Raw genomic sequence first — 16,885 nt, 5'->3', positions numbered from 1 at the left:
TGAAAGAAAGCCAAATAAGAGCTTGAGATTCTGAGTTCAAATGTCAGTACTGGTCAAACAAAGATCTTAGTATTTTGAAACAAAATTTAAGCAGAAGAAAGCTTTTATAGAGACTTGCATGGAAGTGCAAACATTAATTACATAGAAATATATGGTGTAACATACAATTATGGTTCATACATGTACATAAACAATATGCAATATGGTTTAACATCTACAATATGTTACATAGTAATATAATGGTTTAACAGCCATACAAACATTTTTAATTCAATTTTAGGAATTGAGTAGTGGTAGCCTGGGAATGTGTCGGTGGCATGCTATGGTTGTCAAAGGAGCTAATGTGATTTTAGGAGCATTCATTGAAGTTTACTATTCGGACCAAAGGGGGTGGTCACACATGCCCAGATCACAGCTGGAGAATTGCTTTAGGTCCAACATTAGGAGCGAAACCTAATTCCCCTGCCCCAGAGCAGTGAAGCCTCTCTGTGGGTTTGGTCATTAAAGGTTACACCTGACATTCTTCTGGACTCATGACTAGGTGCTTCCCAAATCATGGGGTCAACCTGGAAGGAAAACAGGCAAACAAAAGCACTAACCTTAATCTTGGTAATTGCTAGCAAATACTTGACCAAACAAGATAAATAAACATGTTGTGAGATGTGGAAGAATGCATGTCTTCTCATTCAATTTGCAAGGTAGTGATGCAAGAATAATATTATGTTTGATGTCTGTAAATGTGGTAGTCTTTGTCTTTAAAGCTACATTCCTTTTTATTTATTTTGTTTAATTTTTTGCCAGTCCTAGGGACTGAACTCAGTGCCTGGGCATTGTTCCTGAGCTTTTTTTTGCTCAAGGCTAGGACTCTACTACTTGAGTCACAGTGCCACTTCCAGCTTTTTCTGTGTATGTGGTGCTGAGGAATCGAGCCCAGGGCTTCATGCTTGCTAGGCAAGCACTCTACCACTAGGCCACATTCCCAGCACATACATTCCTTTTCAAATAACCAAAAACTAGACTTAGATACTTCACCAGCTGCATAGGATAGTGGTGTGTGTGTGTGTGTGTGTGTGTGTGTGTGTCTGTGTGTCTGTGTGTCTATGTGTGTCCGTGTCCCCAGCCCCGTGTCCCGGTCCCCAGACATCCGTAGATGTCTATCCATCTGTCCTGGAGCTTGAACTCAGGGGTTGGGCGCTGTCCCTGAGCTTTTGCTCAAGGCTGGCCACAATTCTACCACTTGAGATACAGCTCCACTTCTGGCTTTTTGAGAGTGGCTTATTGGAGATAAGAATCTCACAGGCTTTCCTGACTAGGCTGGCTTCAAACTGCAATTCTCAGAGCTCAGCCTCCTGACCTGTGCCTGGAGAGATTTAGTCTTTTTGCACAGTGGGGGACACATACACACACCCCATTTATTGAAACAAATGGTTTTTGTTGTGTTTTTTAATTACTAGGATTTGAATTCAGGGCCTTATGCTTTCTAGGCAAGTAGTCTATCACTCGAGCCATACCCCAGCTCTACAAAACAACATTTATTAAACAGCTGTGCTCTGGAAAGGCCACAGTGAATGAAATATGGACACTGCTCTCAGGGATCTCATAGTCCAGTAAGGGAGAGGTGTAGAACACACTGCAGATGAGATGGAAACTACTGTCACAGAGTTTTGTCATTGTGGGAAAGGAATGCTCAGCTGCTTTTAGTTCATTCCACCAGCTGAGCTGTGTTTGTGGTAGGGAAGTGGAAGGGAGTGGCCACAGGAGGGAGGAATAATCTAAGAGGGGGCCTCTAGGACTGCTGATTAGAGAATTCCAAAGAGTTTGCACTTGGAGTGAAGGAGGTGTTGAGGCTGGTAAGAGGGACAAGATCTTAGAATCATGGATGTCATCTAAAGAAAAAGTGAAATGAGAATGCTAGTGTGGTCTGTGCATTAATCTTATCTACTAGGAGAGGATTATAGTTTAAGTTATATACTATTGTGATATAAAAATATAAACCTATTATAATAGAAGGACTACTGCCCAGTAAGTACAAAATCTTACTAGATTTAAAGCCTACTATTGTCTTCTTCCTTCTATTTTTCCATCCTCTTTTCCTCTCAACTAAGATTCTGGGATGTGGATGGAGCTTTCTGTTGGAGAAGAGGAGGTGAAGAATCTAGAGTCTGACCACCAGGTTTTCAAAGGAGGACAAGCTTGCTTCTTATTGGTCATGCCTTTCATTCTAGACAATAAAAGCCATGGAGACCTGATGTTCTCTTTCTGGGAAAATATTAAACTACTTCAATTTTTTTTTCATTGATTGTGGGGCTTGAACTCAGGGCCTGGGCACTGTTCCTGAGCCTCTTTGTGCTAGTGCTCTACTACTTGAGCCATAGTGCCACTTCCATTTTTTTAGAGTGGCTAATTGGAAAAGAGAGTCTTATAGGGACTTTTCTTCCCAGGCTGGCTTCAAACCGCAGTCCTCAGATCTCAGCCTTCTGAGTAGCTAGGATTACAAGCATGAGCCACTGGCACGTGGCTTCATTTTTTTTTTTTTTTTTTTTTGGCTAGTCCTGGGCCTTGGACTCAGGGCCTGAGCACTGTCCCTGGCTTCTTCCTTCTCAAGGCTAGCACTCTGCCACCTGAGCCACAGCGCCCCTTCTGGCCGTTTTCCATATATGTGGTGCTGGGGAATCGAACCAAGAGCTTCATGTGTAGGAGGCAAGCGCTCTTGCCACTAGGCCATATTCCCAGCCCTCATTTTTTAAATAATAGTTATGAGATTGGTTTTTATTTTCTGAGTCTGTTTAGGTATTATTTTTCTCTGAATTTGCTCACCTTCCCTAAGCTTTGACTTTTCTTTGCATCAAGTCTTCTACAATTAGTCTGAGTTTGATATTTTAATTAATTATAGTCACCCCTAACCCCCAGTTCAAGATCCTAGGGATGGAATGCAGGGCCTTGTGTGTGCTCCCCAAGTATACCTGGCTATATCCTTAGCCTTTGGTGTTTTAAGAAAAGATCTTGCTATATAACTCAGGCTGGCTTTGAACTCAGGATTCTCCTGTCTCCTGTCTCCACTACACTTGGCTTTAATGTTTTATTTTACTTATTTTGTCTTGTGGCTTGACCTCTGGGCCTAGGCATTGTACCTAAGCTCTTCAGCTCAAGGCTAGCACTCTACCACTTGATCCACAGTGCCACTTCTGGTTTTTGGTGGTTAACTGGAGATACGAGTCATGGACTTTCCTGTCTGGGCTGGCTTTGAACCATGATCCTCAGATTTCAGCCTCCTGAGTAGCTAGGCATGAGCCACCAGCACCCAGCTAATTTTTTTTTTAATAGCTTGTCATTGCACTCTTTTCCTATGCCTCTCCCTTTTCAGCTTTTGTAGTGTTTCATGCTCTGTCATCCAGATTGTATCTCTCAGAGATTTATTCTGTTAAGACCTGCTGGAGAGAAAGGCTTGTGACATCATTTTTTAAAAAATTTCTATTCATTTGTCTGTCCCCATTGTTCTGTTGTCGTTATACTGTTGTCTTCAGTTGAACTGTTAATTTCCAGACTTTATGTGTTGCCTTCAAAATATAGCTTTAACTGGGTCCTACGTGTTGTCCTGTATTCTGAAAACATGTCTTGTAATTGAGAGTTGAAGCTAGTTACAAGTATTGTGTTTAGTAATATAATGAGGTTTTTACCTGCCTCTTAGTCTGTAATTCTGTGCTGGTGTGTGTGCTGGTGTGTGTGTGTGTGTGTGTGTGTGTGTGTGTGTGTGTGTGTGTGTGTGTGTGTTAGGAAAATAGAGGAGAACAGAAAAGGAATAGACTGGACTTGATCGTCAAGGATTGTTTATTGAGGAACAGAGAGGGGCACAGACCTTCCCTTGGGTTTGGAGGTTGTGCCAGGGGGTGAATTTGGGACCAGGCTTATATAGGGTCTGAGTGAGGAGGCAGAGGTTATTGAAAACACCTCTAGGACATTGGTGGCTTTTCCTTGGGCCCACAATGGATTATTTACAGCTGGTCTTAGATGAATTGCCCTGCCTGTACATCAAAGCAAGTTCACAAATACCTGAGGTTTTGCCTGGGGCAATAGGATGGGGGGGGTGTCAATCCTTCATATATATATATATATATATATTATCCCCCCCATGGATTTTCATTATTGTCTTATTTTAAATTCGATTTATTTACTTACTTATTTTTTGTGCTGGTCCTGGGTTTTGTACTCAGAGCCTGGGTGCTGTTTCCTGAGATCCCCCCCTCCCAAGGCTGGTGCTCTACCACTTGAGCCACAGCTCTACTTCCAGGTTTTTGGTGATTAATTGGAGCTAAGAGTCTCACAGACTTCCATGCTTGGGCTAGCTTTCAACTTTGATCCTCAGACCTCAACCTCCTGAGTAGCTAGGATTATAGGAATGAGCTACTGGTACCCAGTTAAATTATATTTTTGAAAGTACTCTCTACTATTCATTGAGTAGTTACTTTAAAAATGGCTTTGTATTACTTAACTAAAAAAAAAAGTAAACAGTGCTTATACTAGCTGGACATAGTGGCTCATGCCTATAATCCCAGCTACTTGAGAAACCAAAATCAGGAGGATTATGGTTCTAGGCTAGTCAAAGAAAAAAGATGAGACCCCCATCTCAATAGAAAAAGCCTGCATGATGTCACACACCTGTTAATCCAGCTATAGTGGGAAGCATAAAATCAGGATGGAGGTCCAAGTGTAAACCTGGGCAAAAATTGACACCCAGTTGTAAAATAACCAGTGCAAAAAAGTGCTGGAGGTTTGGCCCTGAGGCAGAGTATCTGTCTAGCAAATACCAGATCCCGAGTTCAAACCACAGTATTACCAAAAAAACAAAAACAACAGAAAACTCACACCAAAACAAACACTTTCTTTCCCCACCTCTCTCTCCCTCTTCTCCCCAGACTGGGAACTACTCTCACAATGACCTTTTGCTTATGAGTGAGGTCATTTAGTGTGCTCCAAGCCTGGCTTATTTCATCTAAGCCTTTTTAAGTATACAGTTCAGTAGTGTTAATAAGTACATTGACACTGTTGTGAAACCAATTTGCAGAACTCTGCTTCTTGCAAAACAGGTCATCTGTTAGAATCCAACAGCTCTTCATTTGCCCCTATCCCCTGCAGCGTGGAAACTCCATTCTACTTTCTGTCTGCGAATCTGACCATCCTACGAACGTCATGTAAGCAGGATCACCCTGTCCTTCTATAGCTTGCTACTTTCACTTCAGGGTTTTGCCCATGTTTGGAGTATCTGTCAGGATCTCCTTCCTTTATAAAGCTAAATTATATTTATCATGCATATATATCACATTTTGCTGATTTAGTCATCTATTGATAAATACTTGGATTATATTTAAATGTTGGTGCTTTTTTTGTGCCAGACCTGGGGCTTGAACTCAGCCTACGTGCTGTTCCTGAGCTTTTGTGCTCAAGGCTACCTTTCTACCATTTAAGCCACAGCACCATTTCCTGCTTTTTAGTAGTTAATTGAAGATAAGAGTCTCACAGACTTTTCCTGTCCAGGCTGGTTTCAAACCATGATACTCCAATCTGATTTCAGCTTCCTGAGTAGTTAGGATTACAGGTGTGAGCCACTTGTACCCAGCTGTGTCTAGTTTTGGAAGCCTTCATAAATAATTCTTCAGTGAACACAAATGTATAAATACCTCTTTGAGACCTTACAGTTCTTTTATGTATAACATTACCAGTAGAATTGCTGGCCATTTTACTTTATTTACTTTTTTACCCCTTATTGTATCACCCACACTGTCTTTGAAATCCTAGGCTCTAGCACTTCTACTGCCTCAGCCTCCCAAATAGCTGGGATTAAAAGCACACACTACCAGGTCTGGCTAATTTTACTTGGTTTGGGGTGGGTTTTTTTTTTTTTTGCCATTTTGTTTTTCATAGAAACTGTACTTAAAAAAAAATATATATATATATATATTCCAGCCAACAGCGTATAGGGCTCATATAGTTCACAGCATCACCAACTCTTATGGTTTTGTGTTTTTTGTTTTCTGTTTTTGTCTTTTTTTTAAAGGCTATGTATATATCTGTGAGAATTCCCTTTCTTGTGACTTCAACAATATGCTTGACAATATATTTGAATTATTGTCATGTAGGTGTTTTTGTTTGTTTTTGTACCAGTCCTGAGCTTGAACCTCAGGGCCTGGGTACTGTTCAACTGCTTGAGTCACAGCTCCACTTCTGGCTTTTTTTTTTTTTTTTTTTTGCGGGGGGGGGGGGGTGTGTTTAATTGGAGACAAGAGCCCGCCCTCACCGATTTCTGTCTGGGATGGCTTTGAACTGTGATCCTGAGATCTCAGCTTCGTGAGTAGCTAGGATGACAGGTGTGAGCCCCCAGTTACTGGGATTATCATTTAGTGTTTAGATGCTCTGGTTTACCATATTGAGCAAATGCAAGTTCCACCATAGCAGTTTCTGATTTGTAAAGCCTTCACTGAATTCTACAGATGTAACACAAGAGGGATTGAGGGTGGTTTATATTCACTGTCCATTCCTGTCCTTGCTCATCCATCCATTGGCTCTGTGCACCCTGTGGCTGGCACTGGCCTAAAGACTTGGTACAAGGGGGAGCGAGACAGAAGTAGCCCTGTCCCCAGGAAGCATCTGGTCCAGGGAAGAGGACATGGAGCACTGGCAGCTCTCCAGCGCAGGGGTGAGGAAACAAACAACTGTGTGTGAGCTCTGGGCCAGTATTTGCACAGCTACCTGGTTTTGTTGTTTCAGCTTTTCCTTTAGGAGTTAAGTGTTTGTAGGGATGCCTTCCATGTTTGCCATGTTTCCTTGTGCTCTATGGGAAATGTTTTTGAGTTCAGTTTGAAGGATGAGATCGACTCTCTTTAAAGTAACTTAGCAGCTGAGAGGTCAGGGAGCACATCCCAGTTACGTAGTGGCTGAGTGGCGGCCATGTTGGGACCCTGCCAGCATGGAAAATGGCGGTGAGGACGTGGAAACTTGTCTGTTCAGATCCCAAGAGTTGAAGGGTAGTATATTGTGTGTGCCAATTCACTGAACAAACACACTGAGTCAGGCAGGGAGTCAGGCACTGTCTACCCTGCTCCCTGCAGAGGGAGTGTGTAAGTATCCTCATCTCTCTTCCCTTTCACCCACCCAAGCCAGTCATTTACCAAGACTGATGGATTCTCACTTAGGAAGCTTCTCAAGTCTGTAAACCATCCCCCCTGTCCCTCTCCCTCTTGACACTGTGGTCCATCCATGGCCTGTGTCCCTCACCCAGAGGAGTCGCATGCTTTCCTTTGGTCTTCCACCTCCAGGTCACCTAGCTAATCTGTTTTGCTCTCTGCCACATGGAGAGCCGCTTGTTCTTTTCCATTTTCTGTTTCCCTCCTCCCTCCCTCCTTCCTTTCTCCCTCCCTCCCTCCCTCCCTCCCTCCCTCCCTCCCTCCCTCCCACCCTCCCTCCCTTCCTTTCTCCCTCCCTCCTTCCTTCCTCCCTCCTACTCTTCTTTCTTTTCTTTGTGCCAGTCCCAAGGCTTGAACTCAGGGCCTGGGCACTGTCCTGAGCTGCTTTTTGCACAAGACTTGCACTCTACCATTTGAGCCACAGCGCCACTTCTGGCTTTTGGGGTTTTGGGGTTTTGTTGGTTTTTTTTTTAGTAATTTATTGGAGTCTCATGGCTGGTGACCATGGCTCATGCCTATAATCCTAGCTACTCAGGAGCCTGAGAGCCTCCGAGGATCATGGCAGGATTCCTGCCTAGGCAGGGAAAGTCCATGAGTCTCTTGTCTCCAGTTAACTACAAAAAAACTGGAAGTGGAGCTGTAACAGGGACAGCACCCAGGACCTAAGTTCAAGCCCCAGGACCAACCCTCCCCACCCTCACCCCCCAAAAAAAAGAATCTTATGGGCTTTGCTGTTCAGGCTAGTTTTGAACTGCAATCCTCAGGTCTCAGCTTCCTGAGAAGCTAGAATTACGGGCATGAACCACCAGTGCCCAACTTTATGCTGTTACTGGGGCTTGAACTCAGGGCCTCTTGTTCTCACTTGGCTTTGTTCCCAACATTTGCTCTACCACCCCTCTCTTGTCCAGCTTCTTTTTGCTGGCTGAGTGGAGGCAGAGTCTCATGGACTTTTCTGCCTAGGCTGACTTCAAACTGCAGTCCTTAAGATCTCAGCCTCCTGAGTAGCAAGGACTGATTATAGCTGTGAGCCACATGAACCTAGTAGGGATTTAAAAAAAAAAAAAAAAAACCTCTGAGCTGCTTACTAGGTTTGTTCTAACCAACTAGCTGCCATCTGAGGATGTTAAGTGGGAAGAGAGAGCCTGTCAGAGTCTGAGTACAGGTGATTCGGCTGCTGTGTGGAGAGCACGTGGCAAGCCGGTGAGAGGCTGCCCCTCCCACGAGGCACTGGCAGGGGGGACAGAAGTACGTTAGTACCAGACACTGAGCCATGGAGAAGTTTGGGAAGTGCTTATATGAAAGACATCCTTCCTATTAGAGGGTTGGTCTTGTAGAAGGAGTGACCACTCATCTATCCATCTATACATTCATTTAAGACAGACACAGAGAACATCCCCATCTATATTCCAACCACCCAGAAAAGAGGGTGTATTAGTGAACTCTTGCTGTGGAGGAGAATCTCACACCTCAAAATGGTGGACACTTACAGGTCAAGTGTCCTTTTAAGATGGAGGACATTATCAACTTGTTTACTGATGAGAAACTAAATAGTAAACATCATTTCCATGACTCTGTTCATTCCTAAGTTTTGAATTTGAGCAAGGGGACACAGGAAAGAATTGACTCAACTGGAGTATATGCAGAAACAACTGGATAAACATAAAAGTAAAGTAAGGAATCCAGTTTCACCCTGCTACCTCCCATTGATTGGTGGTAGAAGGCCCTCCTCCCCACAGGGGCCCTCCCCACACAGGAGCCCTTCCAGCACACAGCCCCCCCTCCCCACGGAGCTCTCCCCCACATAGGGGCTTCCCCACACAAAGGAGCCCTGCTGTCCACCTGACCTGATTCATAAACAGAGGTGCCCACACCAGTGTCTTATGGGGTCAGGAGTCACAATTGGCAAAAGCCAAAAGTAAATAAAGAAAAACTTTAAAAAATTTATATTGCCAAGATTCTTTGTTGTCTAGCTATCTCTCTTAAGAATGTCAGTGTGGGACTCTTGGGTGGACAGTCGCAATCTTGTTTAATTGGATATTCTGTTTCAAGTTAGAGGCAGGGTTCTGGACCCAAGGCAAAGCCTCTGGCTCACCCCACCTCTGTTTATTTGGGGAGCAGGAGCTGGGACAGAGTAGCTAGCTGAGAAAAAGGGAAACAGAGCCTTCCACCTTTTAAATACCATGGAGATTTGGCCCAGGGCATTGGCTTTAAAGCTTTGGGATTTAGGTGGTGCTGACTTGGTGTTATGGCCTGCTTCTTCATGCCCTCCATGCAGGCTGAGGTGGGGACACCCTTGAACCCTGGCACTGACTGGGTCAGCAGATAGATTCCTTTCTTGGATCAGAATAGACAGGCCTCTGTTCATTTGGGGACAGGACCAGGATGGCCAGGAGTGCCATCCTTGACTCAGCTCTCAAGGTTTTGTTTTTGTTTTTGTTTTTTCCAGTCCTGGGCCTTGAACTCAGGGCCTGAGCACTGCCCCTGGTTTCTTTTCACTCAAGGCTAGCACTCTGCCACTTGAGTCAAGAAGCACTCTTGCCACTAGGCCATATTCCCAGCCCAGCTCTCAAGGTTTTTCAGATGAAGAGAGGGAGGATAATCCAGCACTACCAGCCTAGAAGGGGCTGGGATTGCTTTTTTTTTTTTTTTTTTTTGCTAGTCCTGGGGCTTGAGACTCAGGGCCTGAGCACTGTCCCTGCCTTCTTTTTGCTCAAGGCTAGCACTCTGCCACTTGAGCCACAGCGCCACTTCTGGCCTTTTCTATATATGTGGTGCTGAGGAATCGAACCCAGGGCTTCATGTATGTGAGGCAAGCACTCTACCACTAGGCCGCATTTCCAGCCCTGGGATTGTTTCTTTGGTCACTGTGACAGCAAGTAGGCTCCCATCCAGGTATGGAAGTGTGGACTCAGCCTCCATGCGAGATCTCCCCCAGGCACTGAAACTTGGGTGACAGTTTGGGAGATTTGTTCCCACTCCCCCTTTTGTAGGGAATGGAAGAAAGGCTAGAGCTTTTTGGTGGTTAATTAGAAATAAAAGACTCATCTGGGTGCTGGTGGCTCATGCCTGTAATCCTAGCTACACAGGAGGCTGAGATCTAAAGATCTCAGGCAGGAAAGTCCATGAGATTCTTATCTCCAATTAACCACCAGAAAACCGGAAGTGGCGCCATGGCTCAAGTGGTAGAGCACTAGTCTTGACCTGAAGAGCTCAGGAACAGCACCCAGGCCCTGAGTTCAAGCCTTACAACTGACAAAAGAATGAAAGGAATAAAAAGAAAAAGGAGTCTCACAGACTTTTCTGCCCAGGCTGAGCCTTCATCTTTAGGTGTCAGCCTCTTGCTGGCATAGCCAGGATTACCAGCACCCAGTTTATATCCTTTTTCATTTGAGACCTGGAGATATTTAGCTCTAATTTAAATAGTTAATTTGTGGCTAATGACGACCATATCCATAGCAAGGCTTTACAAGTTTTTCATGTTTAACAGATAAATTCTTGTCTTTGAGAAAATAGGCATGTGATACTGGCTAGTTAAGACTGAACTTCAAGGTGTTGGAGGTTGTTGGAGGTGATTTTTATGCTGAAGATTTTTCCATAGGAACTGACTGCAGTCTGAGGGGTACTGAGATGCTGTGGGATGCTGCAGGCTGCTGTGGGATGCTGTGGGATGTGCAGGATGTGTGGGACGTGCGGGATGCTGTGGGATGCTGTGGGATGTGCGGGATGCTGTGGGATGTGTGGGATGCTGAGGGATGCTGTGGGATGCTGTAGGATGTGTGGGATGCTGCGGGATGCTGTGGGATGTGTGGGATGCTGTGGGATGTGCGGGATGCTGTGGGATGTGCGGGATGCTGTGGGATGTGTGGGATGCTGTGGGATGTGTGGGATATGTGGGATGCTGAGGGATGCTGCGGGATGTGTGGGACGCTGTGGATGTTGAGGGATGCTGAGGGACACTGTAGGTCTGCCAGAGGAAGCTGTGCTGGCTCCATTGGAGCATTTGGTGATGGCTTTGGTCTCAGCCTCATAATGCGTTTTCCATGGCATTTTCCCAGTTTGTACTTGATTCTAAAGAGTCTTAGGAACATTTTCTCACCCTGTTAGGTGCAGACAGTGTTGTATAACCTGTCATAGTATTATTGAAAGTATTATTGAGTACACCAGGTATACACGCCTGTTTCCCCAGTGCTCAGGAGGCAGAGGCAGGAGAATCTCGGGTTTGAGACCAGCCTGGGCTCTATAGGGAAGATCTGTTAGAAAAGAAGTGGAAAACAGAGTGAGAACCAGTGTGTGATGGCCAGGAAATAATAAATACTGCAGATATATCATGGATCAACAGGAAAGATTTTGAAGAACAAAAGCAAGTGTAGTTGGACCAAACTTTGTCTGTGTAGACTAGTAATTAGTGAAAGAGGAGGAAAAATAACAGATACTATGGGAACCATGGAGAGGGGGGGCTCTTACTACTTACTCTTACTACTTTTTTTTTGTAACACCACGACTTGAACTTGGGGCCATGCAATGTCTAGACGGGCACCCTATCACTTGGACCTCACCTGTTTGCTTTAGTTTATTTTTCTGATAGAGGCTGATGCTTTTGCCAGTGCTGGTCTCAGTCCATTCTTCTACCTCCGCCTCTTGCACAGCTGCAGTTAACGGATATGTGCCGGCATGCATGACTTGCTAAGGTTTTGGCCCTAGCTGACCTGGAACCATTACCTTCCTGTCTCCACTGACTAACTTATTTTTCACTAAGGAGTTGTTTGCCTTTTCACTGTGCTGACATTTGCAGTGATGGTGCAAGAGCATCAGTGGGTACAGATGACAGTGCCTGGGTACAGAGCCAGGCAGTGCCACCATCCTGTAGCTACAACCACTGCAGTCCTCACCTCTATACTCCAACAGTTAGGAGAAACTAGTGTTGGTTTAGCAATGTCTAGCGAGGCCTGGGGCAGTGGCTCAGGCCTGTATTCCTTGCTGTCTGGGAGACTAATTGGGAGGATCAACATAGGAGGTCAGCTCCAGCAAAAAATTGGTGAGACCTCTCACAACAGAGAAAGCCAGGCATAACACCAGTTAAAATGGCCATTATCAAGAAATCTAATAACAACAGATGCTGGTGGGAATGCGGCCCAAGGGGAACACTATTACACTGTTCATGGAAATGCAAACTCGTCTAACCACTCTGGAAAGCAGTATGCAGGTTCCTCAAAAGACTGAACATAGAGCTCCCCTATGACCCAGCAATCCCACCCTGAGGCATTTACCCAAATGGCCACAAACAAGGTCACACTAAAGTTACCAGCACAACCATGTTCATTGCAGCATTATTTTCCATAGCGAAGATATGGAACCAACCCAGATGCCCTTCAGTAGATGAATGGATCAAGAAGATATGGTATATAAACACAGTGGAGTTCTATGCCTCCAACAGAGAGAATGGCATTGCCCCACTCATAAGGAAATGGAATAACTTGGAAAATTATTAATAAATAAAATAAATAATAAAATTATTAATTATTATTAATAGTGAAGCCAAACCCAAAGAAAAAGTAGGTTGCATGGTTTCCCTCATTTGTAAGAATGAGAATATGTCTGTGATATTCATAACAGGGGATCTCAACAACCCAATTGCTTAAGACATAGGACTATATATGAAGTATACCAACATGAACTCCCAAGTTATGGAAACAAAAGGTTATTATATACTGTATGTTTTTTGTTTGTTTGTTTTTTGCCAGTCCTGGGGCTTGGACTCAGGCCTGAGCACTATCTCTGGCTTCTTTTTGCTCAAGATTAGCACTCTACCACTGAGCCACAGCGCCACTTTGGCTTTTTCTGCTTATATGGTGCTGAGGAATCAAACCCAGGGCTTCATACATGCTAGGCACATATTCTACCACTAAGCCACATTCCCAGCCCCTTAGTTTAGTTACTTTTAGTTCTTTTTTTCTTTCATCTCTCTTATTTTCCTATACCTTGTGTCTTGTACATGAGATTATTTGACCAGGGGAAGGGAAAGGGAATCACAGAAATAGCAAGTCAAAGGACGAACTAATGCAACAATGACACTCACTTGACACTAGGTTGGATATCAACCCTACTACTTGAGAGGGAAAAAGGGAGTTGGGAGGGGTTAGCAGGAGAAAATGAAGGATGAGGCAACATTGTCTAAAAACAAATGTAATCATTATCTTATGTAACTGTAACCCCCTGCTCATCACCTTTTCAATACAGAAAGAAATTATAAATTTTTAAAAAAAGAAGAAGAAAAAGGTAGGTGTGGTGGTGGCACATACCTGGCCATAAACCTGAAACCATTTCTGAAAAAATAACTAAGATTAAAAAAAAAAAAAAAAAAGGACAGGACTCCAGGAAATGTTGTTGCTGTTTTTGTTTTCTTTTTTTTCTTGCTGGTTCATTTATCTGTCTTTGGGAGGGTAAAAAGGAGGCACAGAAACAGGGAGACAGAAGGTGAACAAATGCAGCAATGGTATTCACTAGACACAGCTGAAAATGAAGTATTCAGCTTGTAAGTGGGAATGGGAGGAAAAAACTAGGAGAAAACGGGAAACGGTGACATTATCTGAAAAGAAATGTACTCATTACCTGACTTAGATAACTGTAGCCCCTCTGTACATCACCTCTATAATAACAATAAAAACATTTAAAGACAGGAGGCATGGCTCAAGTGATAGAGTAATCTGCATAGTAAGCATGCATTCACCCCAGTACCACCAAACAAATTTTTTTTAATAAAATGAAATATGCATACAAATAGGCAGAAGATAAAGGAAGGCCTGAGGTGGGGAAACTCCCCAGACCCCGCTGTCTTGATGCCAATGCAGCAGCACTGCGAGCTTCGCCCCTTCTTGGTCCCTTTGGCTCAACAAAGGACACGTTTCAGAACCTGATCATTGCCACATTTGCATACAAGGGACATCCTGGATGCCAACCTGCCCCCTGCGCATGCGTGCTGTATGCAGGTCCATATGCAGGTCCAATTATGGATGGCCATTGTGCATGCGTGCTGTATGCAGGTCCAATTATGGATGGCCATTGCACATGCGTGCTGCTCTCAGGTCAATTTATGGTCACTGCGCAGGTATACTGTTCGCAGGTCCAACTTATGGGTGGTCACTGTGCTTGCGTGCTGCTCACAGGTCCTATTGGTTGGCGGAAGCTTGTGGCTTAGATCCATTTCCACCACAAGGTGAGGATTCTTGGACCCCAGGGGAAGTGGCTTTGCTGTTCTTGCTTGCAGTACTTGCAGTCAGCCCATAAACAGAGAAGGTCTCAGCAGCCGTCCGAGGTTAGATTTGCTCTCTTTGGGGGCTGCTTGGCAATAGGATCTCCTTTTTCTGACAAGGCCTTTACCAAGGGGAGAGGCCAAGAACCCCTCTTCCCTTTAAGAGAGTCTGACCTTATGTGGCTGGGAGTGTGACTGAGTGGCAGGGTGCTTGCCTAGCATGCTTGAGGCCCTGGGTTCAACTCCTTGGTACTACATAATCAAAAAGAAATTAATTTTTAAAAATAATTCAGAGAGAGAGAGAGGCTGGCCTTGAAGGCTGAAAGCCATTTGTCCTAAAATGATCTCATCTCTGTGGAGAGTTTGAGTGTTCTGAAGTTTAAGGGGGGAGGTGGTGGCAGCTGTCTGCTCTTGTTATGGTGGGACCTCCTCTCCCTGCTTCTCCTAGACCTTAGTCAGCTCTTCCCAGCTCTAGTAAAGTTACCACTCCCTGCCCCCTGCTGCCAATTACATCTGCTTGATCTTCCTGTAGTATTCTTGTAGGAGAGGAGACATTGAAGGGAGTGGGTGGGTAGCATTCAGTGGGAGGAAGAGAATGATTCAGTTAAGATGTAATGCACCATTCTGGGGATGCACCCATCCCCAGGCTGGCCAACCTTGGCAGCCCACCTGCCTGAGCCTCCATTTTCTTACTGTCAAAATGGCATCACATTCTCTCTCACCTCTGCCCCCCCCCAACCTTTTTGCTTTTTTTTTGCTTTGTGTGTGTGTGTGTGTGTGTGTGTGTACGTATGTGTGTGTGCACATGTGTTCCTTCAGCGAGGCTTGAACTCAGGGCCTGTCCCTTAACTTTCTTGTTCCAGGCTGGTGCTCTACCACATGAGCCATAGCTCCACTTATGGCTTGGGGTGGTGGGGGGTGCTGATTGGGGATAAGATTCTGACGGACTTTCCTGCCTGGGCTGTCTGTGAATTTCGGTCCTCGAATCTCAGCGCCCTGAGTCACTAGGATTACAAGTATGAGCCACTGGTGCTTGACCTCACACCAAACTTGGAGGCTAGTTTTATGCTCAAGAGAACCTCAAATTGCCACATACAAAACAGCCTCCCGTTCTGAGGCTTCCAGACTGAGGTTGTGATATCATGCCGTCTTGATACCCCATCTGTACAGCTGGGAGGCTGGGGTCCTTGTTTATAAACTTACATAACAGGAATAATTAATGTTGGCCCATCTTCCTCCTTCTCATATTTCTCTTTTCTCTTTTAGGGACCCTCATCTTCTAGACCCAACGCTGGAATACGTGAAGGTAGGAAGCCAGGATTTTAGCCTGTATAGTAGATTTAAACATTTAATTTGACCCTGGAAAATAGGGTTCCCATTTCTAACCCAGTATTGCCAAATAATTCTGAAGTCTGGTTTATGTAGAAAGTTTGTTCAATGGTCTGAAACAACGAGAGGACATTTGACTGTTAGTCCTTTGGTAAACTTTAGAAGTGTGACATCCTGTTTCATCTACAGTCTTTGCCTGCTTATATGTTTTGAAACTGAGATTTTTTTTTATAAAGAAAGGCATGATTCCTATCTGTAATCCTCCCACAGAAAATCTCAGTCCAGCACCACAGAAATCAAGCACATAGAGCTAGGAATATGGCTTTGTGGTAGAGTGCTTACCTAGCATGCATGAAGCCCTGGGTTCCATTCCTCAGTACCACATAAACAGAAAAGGCCAGAAGTGGCGCTGTGGCTCAAGTAGTAGAATGCTAGCCTTGAGCAAAAAGAAGCCAGGGACAGTGCCGAGGCCCTAGGTTCAAGCCCCAGGACCAGCAAAAAAAAAACTAAAAAATCAAGCACATTATTTTAGCAAAGATGTGTAAGAACATTCACACCAAGTGGAATAAATAGATGACAAATGATTTTATTCAGGTCACATTGTTGCCACCAAATGAAATCTATTTCATTTTGTTGCTAAATGATTTTTTTTTAAATTAAGTAGTTCCTCAAAGAGGTTTTAATTCAACGTGTCAGATTGTGAATATAATGCATCCCCGTCAATGTCACCCCTCCATTGGTCACGATTCACAGCATTCTTAAGTCTTAGTCTTCAGATATTTGGGCTTCAGGGAAGGCAGCTGTGGAATTGTGGGTCTGGTTTTACCTTCAGTGGAGCCCGAGGGCTGAGTTTTTAGGAGCTGCCTGCTCTTTCCCAACAGCCACCCCCGTATTGAGTAGGGGACCAGGAAGTAGCTATGTTTTCCATGGAGCTGAGAGTCAGGGCTGCTAAATATTCAGCCCTTCTAAACAATATTTTCCTTCTGGACAGAAAGATAAGATTTTTGTTTTCCACGTCTGTTCTCTGGCCTCCCTTCACTTTGGGGGCATGCATGTTTGCTTATTTTTGAACTGCTATTAGATCTGGTACCTTCTGTAGAAGAGAGAACAGGCTTGTCACACTTGGGTT

The 16,885-nt window shown here is 44.4% G+C and overlaps 1 protein-coding gene across 1 annotated transcript in view; it reads left to right on the top strand.

The window, feature by feature from the left end:
* Bcar3 (BCAR3 adaptor protein, NSP family member) overlaps positions 1-16,885 on the top strand; it is a 114,028-nt gene that overhangs the window by 23,522 nt on the left and 73,621 nt on the right. Inside the window, exon 3 of the mRNA XM_048351991.1 lies at positions 15,694-15,733. Within this exon, the coding sequence (XP_048207948.1) occupies positions 15,694-15,733 (40 nt within the window). The remainder of the gene's footprint in view (positions 1-15,693; positions 15,734-16,885) is intronic.

Source organism: Perognathus longimembris, chromosome 7 (assembly GCF_023159225.1).
Source record: "Perognathus longimembris pacificus isolate PPM17 chromosome 7, ASM2315922v1, whole genome shotgun sequence".
Classification (NCBI taxonomy): domain Eukaryota; kingdom Metazoa; phylum Chordata; class Mammalia; order Rodentia; family Heteromyidae; genus Perognathus; species Perognathus longimembris.
Note: the sequence above shows the minus strand (reverse complement) of the source record. Positions and strands in the feature narration are given on the sequence as shown.